General features: G+C 43.6%; 1 protein-coding gene across 1 annotated transcript in view; it reads left to right on the top strand.

Annotated features, from left to right (window-relative positions):
• Positions 1-12,149, top strand: part of nav2a (neuron navigator 2a) — an 82,756-nt gene that overhangs the window by 31,052 nt on the left and 39,555 nt on the right. Inside the window, exons 7-10 of the mRNA XM_029497427.1 lie at positions 1,547-2,804; positions 4,251-4,360; positions 4,443-4,551; positions 5,502-5,924. Of these exons, the coding sequence (XP_029353287.1) occupies positions 1,547-2,804; positions 4,251-4,360; positions 4,443-4,551; positions 5,502-5,924 (1,900 nt within the window). The remainder of the gene's footprint in view (positions 1-1,546; positions 2,805-4,250; positions 4,361-4,442; positions 4,552-5,501; positions 5,925-12,149) is intronic.

Genomic DNA, 12,149 nt, shown 5'->3' with positions numbered 1-12,149 from the left:
CAATTAGAGCGTGAAAGCAACTATAAAAATGAAATAAAGTTGTGAGATGAGAAAAGCAGTAAACAGGGCCAGTGTTTAATATTCCTTGTAAATGCTTGCTTAATCAGACCACATATAAATATGTATTGAATGTAGCTGGTTAGAAGCACTGTGAAAGAAAGATTTTCATGTTGGGACCATGAGACCACAAGAAATGACACAGGACTCTTTATGAAACATGTTCACACCAAGTTCTTAATTTCCTTAAAAAAAAAAAAAAAACCATGAACCCATGAGATGAGATAATTCATTCTTTTTTTTTTTTCAGATGCAAATCCATTTTCTCACATCTATTTTCTTCATTAGTCTTCATGCAGTTTTGTGCTTGACAAGACACTGTGATATTGGAACAGCTTGATTTGAACTGAGAAATGTTGCTGAAGAACTAAAAAACTCCTCGACAGTGTTGATGAGGTGTATTCACAACTTGTTTTGGTACTCAGACACTCATCGAGTTTCTGCTGAAACTCATACAAACAAAAGCTAACAGGCTGTATATCTTTAGATATCCTGGTCAAAAGTAAAGAGATCAGGCGTCTTCTCTTAGGAAGAAAAGACTTTGGGGTGCTCCAGTTGCTCACTTGCTAGATTGTGTTCCATTAAGGCTCAGGCCTTTGATGCAAGCCATCCTGATGTGTACCCAACTTTCAGTCTCTCTCTTGAGAGTATAATATAGTGGTAATATATATAATATTTTTATTGTTACATCAATAATAATAATGATAATATATGCCCCCACAAAAATTTGAAAAAAAAAAAAAAGATTTTCAAACCAGTAAAAACTGGTCTAAGGTGACAATAGCTGTATACGAAGGAACAAACAGCAGCAGTGGTAACTAAGAGGTCTGTGAGAGAGAGAGAGAAAAAAAGTGAGTGAGTCTGTGTGTGTGTGTGTGTGTGTGTTCCCAATGTGAGAGCAGTACGTTGCAGTAGAACTGCTATGATTCATTCCCCCCCAAGTTCAATTCCAGGAATTTCATTTCTTCTTTCACTCATTCAGTTCTTCATTCACTCATCTCTGAGTTAAACTGTATTTTTATCCAGATTATGAATCAAACTCATGAGCGACCACACACACAACCAGTTGTAACCAGACAATGCTTCTTTGTAGGGGGATGCTGAACAAGAACAGTGCATATAAGTCCAAGCCATATAAGTGCAGTAGCACTGTGTCTTGACTTGGCCTGCTTGGCAAGACTTAAAAGTACTTGAGCCTGCTCCTCGTTGTTTTTATAAACAGCTGGTGATGGGCTCCTCTCATTGTTAGTGCTAAGGGGTTTTTAACAGTTTTGGTGGCGAGCCCGAAGGAAAGTAATGGCACATTTGGCTGTATCAACACAGGCCACATCCAGGGCCTTATAAGGCGACTTTGTGTGGGGTCAAAGAAGACTCACCCTCAGCATGTGGTTTCTCTTGTTTCCCCTGGATCCTCCCTCTCCTAGACTTACTGTCTTCATCTGCATCTTCCTATCTCGTTTTGTAATAAAATGTCTCTATTCTGGTGTAGATTCCTCAGAAGGCATGAACTCACAGCCTTCGGTGATGCCTGAGAATGTTCCATCATCTGTAGTGACCGTCAACTCCTCCACCAGCATCCCTGCGGCTACCTCCACCTTAATTCCCCCTTCATCCTCTTCATCATCATCCTCGTCCTCCTCTTCCACAGCCATCCCTCAGCCAAACAGCAACGGCAAGCCCTGGAGGAGCAAGTCCATGAGCTCCAAACACACCCCATCTCCTTCTCCCTCCACCACCACCCTCTCCTCAGCCATGCAGTCCGTCAAGCAGGAGAAAGATTCCTCCAAAGCTGCTCCAGCTGCTGAAGCTCCTTCTAAAGTCGTCACTCAGAAGTCAATGCTGGAGAAGCTGAAGCTCTTCAATAGCAAAGGAGGCACCAAATCTTCCACCTCTTCCTCCAATGGAGTAGGGGCACAGACTGACAATGCTGCCCCAGTCAGGCACTTTGGAACAGGGCAGGTGGAGAAAACTGAGACCGGCTCCAACACCGACTTCCTGGAGGATGATGATGGCAACGTCCGCCCAGGAATGAATGGGACCAGCAATGGTACAGCATCTGGAGCAGCACCTTCAACAGGTACTACTGTTGCTACCACTGCCAGCAGCCCCAAAATTGCCCTGAGGGGTATCGCTCAGCGCACTTTTAGCAGAGCCCTGACTGCCAAGAAGGGCTCTGTCAAAGGCCCAGAGAAAGACAAGGACAAGGAAAAGGGGAAGGAGAAAGAAAAGGAAAAAGGGAAAGAGGTGGGGAAACGCATCTCAGTTCCCGACAGGACAGAACTTAGGGGGGAGGAGCCTAAAGAGGAAGTATTGTCCACGGCTGTAGACATAGAAAACTCAAACAAAAGGACCTCTAAAATTGCCAGTTTCATTCCCAAGGGGGGTAAAGTGGCCAAAAAAGAGAGTTCCACACCTGCACACAGCGGAATACCAAAGCCAGGAGGCAAAGCTCCAGGAGCCGGAGGGAAAGCTTCCTCAGTGAAGGAGGCAGGGGAGAGGTCTCGGAACACGCGGTTAGGAGGAGGTCTTGCCATGCACCGCAGCCCTCTGGACAGAGACAGGGACAGCAGACACTCCAGCTCTACCTCTAGCCTGGCCTCCACAGAGGGGAAGACCAGCAATGCCCCTGTAGCAGGAGGAGGCACTACACAGAGCACAGCCAGCAACACGGTCAGTGTGCAGCTACCTCAGACTCAACAGCACCATAGCCATCCCAACATGGCCACCGTCGCACCTTTCATGTACAGGTGAGATTGTGCTTTATGATCACTAATTTATATATTTATGAAAGTAAGCACAAACAGCAGTATATTAAAAACAATATGCATAAAAACATATTAAAACACAAAGCAACGTGGAAGATTAAAATACCAATCAGACAGAAAACGTTCCCTGAATGAAGGCCAGTTTCCTAGACGTGGATTATCAGTAAGTAACTAAAAAAGGGAACTCCAACAATTTTATCAATCAAAGTCTATATAAAAGTCTGAGCTAACATCTTCAGAATGTGCTACATAACATCTAATGTGCTTCATGTGATGCCACTTAAATTTCTTAACGATTGAGATTGAGAAAACAGAAGTGAAACCAGGTCCTTAAATCAAGTCATCTTCCTCATTCAGCACCAGCACCAGCACCATTTCCCTGGATCGATAAGGTTGAACTTTTCAGTGACTTCTGACAGATGTTAACTGGAGTCTGTTTGTCCAGTCATTTCCCTGATAAGACTTCTGAGGAAACTATGACTTGACTATCTGGGTTTCAGCCGCTTGTTTTATAACCTTGTCCATAAGAACATTTGTCAGGTCATCACACATATGATACTTTGTTTTTCTGACAACATCTGAAAGTAGAAAATTGCCATCTGTGAATTGTTAACCAGGAATATCACATCTTTGTGTGTGTGCGTGCGTGCGTGTGTGAGTGAGGAGTATATAGTCTGTTCAAGTGCGCACAGTATCTGGGCAAATGCATGTGGATGTTATATGTGGATGCGGTGTGCCCCTGACCTCTGTCCTGGCCCCAGTGTGATAAGGAAGGAGCTCCCTCTGGCTCTCAATGGCTCCTTTCTAGCCACCACTCATTAGTCTCCTGACACTTTCAGCCCCCAACACTCCCCAGCCATGTCCTGACCGATGGCAAAACACCCCCACTGCCATAAAACACCCCTAAGCTCAGAGCTCTATACTTGTCAAATGCAGCGAGCATGTTTAATAGGACATAAAAGAAAATGTATACCATGATATACCATGAGGAAAACCACTGCTGGGCGTCAGGAAGTTCAAATGTATTTCAAGCACTGTCAAGTCAGTTATTTGTGTTGGGCAGGCTGTGGCTTTGACTGGCTCACATTCAGAGTGTGTACAGTCCTTGAACAGGACAAACTCTGGGATCAGGCAAAGACCAAAGGCTGCACATAGCCATGGCTTTCAAACATCAACGCCTCAAAAGACTACCAGCTGGCTCAGTGGCTACACTGCATTGATTTTATCCTTCAAAGATAAACTTTACAGGCATTTGGGGCTTAGAAGGCGTTCATTTTGGATCCTGGTCACAAGACCTGAAGCATAGAAGATTTAATTCCTAATCAGGCTTAGCCTTCTTTCGTGAAAATTTGCTGAATATATGGTTCCCACTAAATACACCGTAATACAGAATCGATCTTTGATCCCCCGCACAAATTGTTTTCCCAGATCCCAAACAGACGGCGAGGGAACAGCAGACACTGAGACTGGCTCAGGAGGAGGAGGTGGAGACACGTCCCTTACCAAGAACAGCCAGACCTCTATTGAGGACCTTTCAGGTGGGCAGTCTCAAAGAGATCCTACGATCTGTTTCAGGGTCACTGTAGCACTCCTGAAATAAATTTTGATTGTCTCACTCAGGTGAGGACGCCGAGACAAGGCGGTTGAGAACAGTCAAAAATATAGCAGACCTGCGGCAAAACCTGGAGGAAACCATGTCCAGCCTGCGAGGGACTCAGGTCACGCACAGGTAAAAATAAATTATGCCATCAAGTACTTCTATGAAAATGGGACAAATTGAGCTTGACAGTAAATCGATTCATTTCAGTCCCTGAATTACATAAAATAGAACAGTAGAAAAACATGATACATAAAAGCTATAGATCCTAGAAGTTTTATTTGCTGCACACTGAAATGTTTTCAACTGAGTGGATCTTCTAAAATTCCACAGAGTGAACAGAGCTTCATTGGTAATGTATCAAAATGGATGAAAAAAAAAAAAGAAGTTAAATGATTTTTCTGGCAACACCTTACAACGATATGTATAAGATTTGTTGTAGTGTTTTCTATGTAAATCTCTGGTGAATATCAAAGTAAACTACCCCACAATAGCTGCTACGGCTGAGCGGTAAACAGGCTAAATCAGACTGATGGTGGGGATTTGATTCAGTGGCTGAACTGCCTTGTGGGCAGCAGACTGTGTCTGTCTAGGTTTACAGGTATTACCTTTTTTCTTTTTTTTTTTTCCTTTTGAGGGAACTCTTCCTTTGATCGCAGGGCATGGTGTCTTTCATGTTGTCTTTGATTCAGGTTCAGCTCTAATCGTGGTTCCTCTGCCAGATCCCTGACCTCTGCCCCAGCCTCACATATCAGCGCTGACCCAGCTGTCTAGATTTAGTTTAGTCTCATTCTGGAAGTTATGCAGTTTGCCTATACGGACCTTGGCAATTTCTTTTTCAGTACTATATTCCATTCAGAAATCATTAAGTCAGCTATGGCGAGAGGTGGTTTTTTTGGCTCAATTGTGGCTTGTAAATGACGAGGTTTTATTAAAAACCATGATGTTGATGTTTTTAAATAAAACCTGTCGATGTAATGGTTGTATGGTGTCACCTTGGGCTTTTGGATGATGGCTTGATTTTAGCTGTGAATCCCAGTCTGCTCTTCATCTTGAATATTTTTCTTCCTCCACCTGCTCAGCACCTTGGAAACCACCTTTGATGGCAGCGTCACCACAGACATCAGCAGTGGCAGTGGTGGCGGCAGTGGTACCAATAGCAGCAGTGGGGGGCGGACCATCCTCAGCCTCACCTCTACCCGTCCCTCCCTGTCGTCATGGCGACTGGGACAGTCCAGCCCTCGTCTGCAGGCAGGCGATGCCCCCTCATTGGGGAATGGCTACAGTGGCCGAGTGGTTGGCGGCCAGGGAGGACGCTACCTGTACCCTGGGCACCTCCGACGACAGCTGGCCGGCAGGGGGGGAGCCCTCTGTAGCGTGGACCTCGGAGACAGAGCCGGAGAGGACATTGACCTGGATGGCATGGCCATGGAGGTCACTGGATACATGAGCGATGGAGATGTGCTGAGTAAGAATGCTGCGCGCACTGATGATGTCACCAGCGGGTAAGTGAAGACATTTTTTGTAATCAAGCAAACGTTGAGAAAAAATACCAAATATTTGTTGGGGCCAGCTTCTCCTATGTGATGATATACAAGCAATTTGTAGATAACACTTTAGTCTCTGACATGTTTTATAGTTTTCAGATTTTTAAAGAGAAAATAATTAATTCATTAAACAAGCATATTATTAGATTTATCAATAATAAACAATTTCTTCCAAGTTTTCTATTAAGTCACCAGAAATGTGCTAAGTAACACACCTACTGATGTAATAAATGTATATATGTAATTTTGACCAGTAAAAAGTGATTGGTGGATAGGGACAGGGGCAGGGAAAGCACAATTCCCATGAAAGGTTTGATTCTTCTAGTGCTGACTTTCGTTGAATGCTTGGTTGTGTTTTGTGGGCAGTGTCATTTCCGACAATATATGCTGAGCCCACCTGCCAAATACATCACCAAAGTTTGGGCAGCATGTGATGCATAGCTATGCCTGCAATATTCAGGTTTACACAGGAAAATCTCCTGAGGAAGCACCTGAAAAAATGAGAGCACAAGGGGTGTGCTTGGCATGGCAGAAGGGCCGCATTATCCTAACATTATATGTGATCATTTTTTCACATCTTACGCCCTGGGTGAAGAACCAAACATCTCAAATGGTACAAACCATAAGCACGTAACGCGACAGGTGCCAGGTTTTTCCCGCCCAAAATCATCATCAATCATCATCAGGGAAGGCAGCGGCATAGCGGTTAGACTGTTGACTCACTGTTGTGGGTTTGATTCCCTGGCCTGGAGCCTGCGGAGTTTGCATGTTCTCCTCGTGCTGGCCTGGGTTTCCTCCAGGTACTCTGGTTTCTTCCCACCGTCCAAAGACATGCATGTCTAGGTCGATAGGTGACTCTAAATTGTCGGTATATAAATATGTTACTAAAAAAGGAAATAAAAACAATAAACATAAGTAAATGAAAGGTCATGGGGTCACCAAAACCAATAGGGTTCATCCTTTTGTGGTCATTCATGTGGTCAGTAAATTTGAAAAGATTCCAACGAAAACTTTTCAAGATACCCTATTTTTACTTTGAACATTTGGCCAGATGGTGGTGCTGCAGGAAATTTGCTAATAAGTATCATTATCAAGGGATTATTTATGTATTCAATGAATAAACAAAGTGTCTGATACTTTGATTTAATTCATTTTCTGGAGGCAGATATGTGTTGTTATATTTGAGGATAACAGGAGGGTTAACTGTAAAGTTGCTTTGGTTGCCTTGTGCGTTTCATTAGAATTTGCTAGTAAACTGTTTTATAGTTGATGAATTTAAACTGAGCATGAATGAGTATACAACAGCAAAGAAAAGAACAATACTTTACTTTACAATACTAAAGTGATTCATTTGCCTCCAGTTTTCCTGAAGGCCACTTTACCAGGAGAGGGCAGCAGTGTTTCTTGATCACAGAGAGACAAGAGACAGATGATATCCCTCAGTCTGTCCTCTGTGGCATAGGTACATTTATTCTGTCCAGCTCAGATCCCACAGGTATCCCATCTCTGGGTCTGCAGTGGCTGAGACACTGATAAGGTGATAACCTGTTTATTTGCCTTTTTCTCAAAGCCAGTGTCCATGTTGTAACAGGCCCCCCTGCATACCTTGGCTATCACACTGTGCTCTCTTCGTTATTATCAGATGAGGATGTTAGCGGCGCCAACTCGCCTTCAGATGGTGTCAGAATTCCAGAGACAGAGAGACCAGGATCTGGTTCTGGTCCTTGTGCTGCTTCACTGATCAGTTTAAGTAAAAGTGAAAAAGGTTCCATGAACTCAGCGAAGTAAAGCACACACACACACACACACACACACGCACCACCCCAATCTCTCTCTCACTTCCTGTGACTCCCAATGCATGTGTGCTGATTCATCAGCCCCGGGGCAGCTGTATAAGCTAAGTGTTCTTAAAGGACTGGATGTGTCTCAATCTGTGGTTGAACTGGCAAAGGTCAAGCCTCAGCCACACCTGCGCAGGTGAACAAGTGCGGATTCATTCGCTTCCTCGGAAAGCTTGAATCACCAACTGGAATGGAGAATGACAAAACCGAAGGAAATTCTTTCCTTATTTCCTCGTGATCTTATATAATAGGCTCCTGATTCATTTATTTTTTCTTCAATAATTTAAAAACTGTGACAAATGCCAATGACAGTTCTGCAGGACCGACCTCTTGAAAATCAAAAATGCTTACAGGTATGAACAAACAAAAGCCTCCAATTTGAGAAGCTGAAACCAGCAGGTTCACTTGATCATTTAATTAAATGATCAGTAAATTATAAAATATGTCAATTAATCTTCTGCTTTTGATCAGAAATAGCGGTTTTATATGATGCTGATTTGGATCTGAACAGCATAACAGATTGCTGTATGAGTGTAGTTATCAGTGTGTCTACATGTTTTCTTTGTGTGATGCAAAGTAAATGCTTAGTGTGTGTGTGTGTGTGTGTGTGTGTGTGTGTGTGTGTGTGTGTGTGTGTGTGTGTGTGTGTGTGTGTTCGATGCTGTCAGCTGGACCCAAGACATGAGGAAATGGATGAATTTAGCTTTTATTCAGATGAGAACAGGTTGACTCAGTTAGGCTCTGGATGTTGAAGACGCAATGTTTGTTTGTGTGAGGCAGTGTATGTGTGTGTGTGTGTGTGTGTGTGTGTGTAAGGTTAGAAGCTTGTGGATGTGTGTGTGGTGGGTGGAGTCGCCCTGTGGCTTAACAATTTAAAACAGATACAGGCTGATGACCTCCCCCTCTTCCCCACATCCTCAGGCCATTGAGCAGTCGGCTTCTCCCATGCTGAGTTGGGATGTTTACTCCGGTGTAACCAGTGTATTCTTGCTTCTCAACCCCTGCAGAGTCAGACACATTTCAGAAATTGGTATCTGACCATACACATAGTTTGGATTTCAAGATCCTGGCTTTCAGCACAGTGTAATGTGAAGTGGCATGATCTAAAATCGATAGAATCAGCTTTCTCCTGCAGACGGAAAAGATAAGTTGTGTTGATAGATTTTCAATGAGAAAAGCATCACACATCAAACGTGCATTTCCTCAAGATCAGTCGATGAATCGTGAAGTCAGTTGAAATAAAGCAATCAACCATTTTTAAGCCCTTAAATTTGAAACGTTACGGATTTAAAATCATGGTTGGTTGGATCAGTTTGAAGATGTAATTTTACAGATTAACAGTCCAATCAATGATTTGATTGAAGCAACAACTGAGCAGTATTTTATAATTTCTTTACAATTTCCAACATTAATTTATTCAGATTTCATTTGTATTGTATCCTTTGTGTCCTGCATCAGTTAGTATTACCGATGACTACGTTTAGTATCTGCAGAGGGTTTCTGTCTCCATCCCCCTCCTCTGTTTTTCCTTTTGGCTCTTCTGGTCTGTGGAGACCAGGACCCCCCTCCCTCCCCACCTCCTTGGCTTCGGTGTTTGTTGCCCAATCTACCCCTCTGCCTCCCCTTCTCCTCCCTTCCTTCCTCCTCCACCTTTCGCAGACAGACCCAGCCTCCAGCCAGGAGGGAAGAGCATGTGGAGCTGAGCAGAGAGGCTGCATACCAACACTGGGCTGCTACAGAGCAACCCACACGTACATATACACAGACACACACACACACATTCAGGCTGCACATGGACACGTACACTGTACACGGAGAGTTCGCTGATAGTGTGCAGTCATTTGTGATATCATGGTCACGCAGTCTCACCTGGTGATACCGCTCACAGGTTCAGAAGTGATCACAGACAGTAGCTAGACGGTTGAAGGTTTTAAAAACAAAACAAAACTAAACACTGCCTTGGAGATTTTTATCAACAGGGATCGACCCTCACCTGGACCTGTTTATTTTTGCGTTGGACAAACTGATACCATGTTTGAGGCAGAAAGGTATGTCTGATTCTTTCAAAACATCAACAGCAGCTCTCGAGACGAATGGATAGTTTTTTTTGTTTGTTTGTTTTCAAGGCTGTGGCTCTTTGTGAATTTTTTCCTGTCAGTGCCACTGCGCGCACACACACTCTTTGCAAGTCAAATACTTCTGCAGTTTGGTTCGAGTTTGGCCTCTGTTAAAGTGCACGGCTGTGTAAAGCTGCTCAGTTTCAGCTCATAAAATGTCTTGTTTGAACACGTTTCTCCTGCTGCAGAAGGTTACAGGTTAAGAGGCTCTGAAGCAGTAAGACTGGGAGGCTCAGTTAGTCATTAGTGCGAATGAGTGATACGTGTGTGTGTGCTCGTCTGTTTCTGTCTGCGTGAGATTGCCAGGCCATCTTCAAGGTGACCTTCCATTGGGATGATGGATGCGTCCCACAAAGGACAATTCATCCTCCTCAAAGTGGACCCTCTGCCAAAGGATCGCAGCATTTTCAACTGTCTTCATTGCCTATTGTTTCACTTGCTGTGATGTCCCACACATGTCTTATATCAGCGATTGAAGCCTTATCTGTCTGACTGACTGTGATTCCTTAAAAAAATGGTAGAACTTGGTAATTGATCCCACAGTATCAAGACTCAGCATGAGGCAAATTAAATTGCTTGATCCAAGCTCTTCAGTGTGTGGTTGAAAAACACTCCGGCTGGATCTGTTGGAAATGATTAGCAGACTGCTACCAGATGACCTGAGAGAGTGGCCAGTCATTCATATTCTGGTGAGAACGTAAAACATCTGCTACTTCTCAGCTCAAACTGTTTTTCCTGGCTAGAACAAATCAGCCCCAAAAGGAAAACACGAGAGAAAAATAATCATTCATTGAAATATTTAGTAAGTAGGAAATGGCGACCAATTCCTGGTCTCAGCCCATCAGGTGTGTGTATGCTGCTTTCTTTGTTCTAAATTACCACTAGGGATTGTTCCCTAATGCTGCCACCCCCCCTCAGATGTTCAGAGCTGTTAAGCCTGCTTCAGCTCATTGTTTAAATCCAGCAGCTAAACAATGGATATTTTCCCTCAGAAAGATGGTGAAGACAAAGCCCGAGGGAAAAGGATTTATCTTTATCAGGTGGACCCAAGTTAATGCTAATATTGCCCTGTATGTGCTGGGTTTAGGGTTAGAGTGGTGATGTGTCGTCATGGTGTTTTCAGCTTGTTGAAAAGGAAGCTCTTTCCACTTGTGGTGTTTGACTGCAGCTGTAAACGTTACAAAGGCTGCAGTTTGTTCAGCATCTGCATGGGTTTGCTCTTTGCTTAGTCACTTCTTCTTGCTGTGTCACAGCTTAAATGTTGATCTACTTGACTGCAAGCGACATAAAGACACTCTGTCTGTAGGAAACACTGTACTGTGTGTATGCTGTATATACATGTAGGTATAAGTTTGTGTGTGTGTGTGTGTGTGTGTGTGTGTGTGTGTGTGTGGTGCTGGACTCCCTCCTTCTGCGTTGCACACAGAGATAATGCAGAAAGTGTCTTAGTGTTTGGACTCGCTGGGCTTATTTTTCTTTTCTGTTAACTGTAAAAACTGAGTCATCAGTCCCACACAGAGAGCATTCAGTCAGCCTCTGCATTAAAGCAACAAACATTTCATAAAATTTCACCTGGACTATATGAGCCAATATTTAGTTCCATTAGGAGTCTCCTCCTCTATGGGTAAATATTTGGAGAATTAGTTAGTGTTGTTTTAGTTTGAATGGGAATGTTTGTCTTTGTGTTGAGGGCTTCGGCATGGACTTCAGACTGTAACTGCTGCTAACAGTCACTCTCAGACTCCAACAACCAATAAATCAACTCCCTTTAAATGTAATGTTCAATTACGAAAGGAATGACCTACTTATCCTCTGCTTGGGTATACTGTATATTTTTAGCCTCCTAATGTTCATCTACTGACTCAATCATGGTTTCCCAGCCTGACTTGGTGTTGGTGATGAATAGCGACATCCTTCCAGTAGGAGTTATGAACAGTCTCATCCTTTGTAAAACTGAGCTGCCACTGCTGCTGACTGCTGGCCACATGAGTGAAACGTGTCCTCAGTCAGACGGTTTGGTGTCTTTTGTGTTTGCCCTTCATTTAGACCTGATAGATGAAAGCTGGAGAGGTAGATGGATGTGTGGCGCCTGCCTACACAACAGAAGCTCTGACGAGAGGAAGTGAGGGTGTCAGCCCTGCCCTGAGCAGATTCTTAAAACAAAGTGTGGTGGTACATGGCTTCAAATTAACTGCTCTGTGCCCTTTAACTGTCAGTGTCAGACA

Source organism: Echeneis naucrates, chromosome 3, assembly GCF_900963305.1.
Source record: "Echeneis naucrates chromosome 3, fEcheNa1.1, whole genome shotgun sequence".
Taxonomy (NCBI): Eukaryota; Metazoa; Chordata; class Actinopteri; order Carangiformes; family Echeneidae; genus Echeneis; species Echeneis naucrates.
This window is presented reverse-complemented; position numbering and strand designations above follow the sequence as displayed.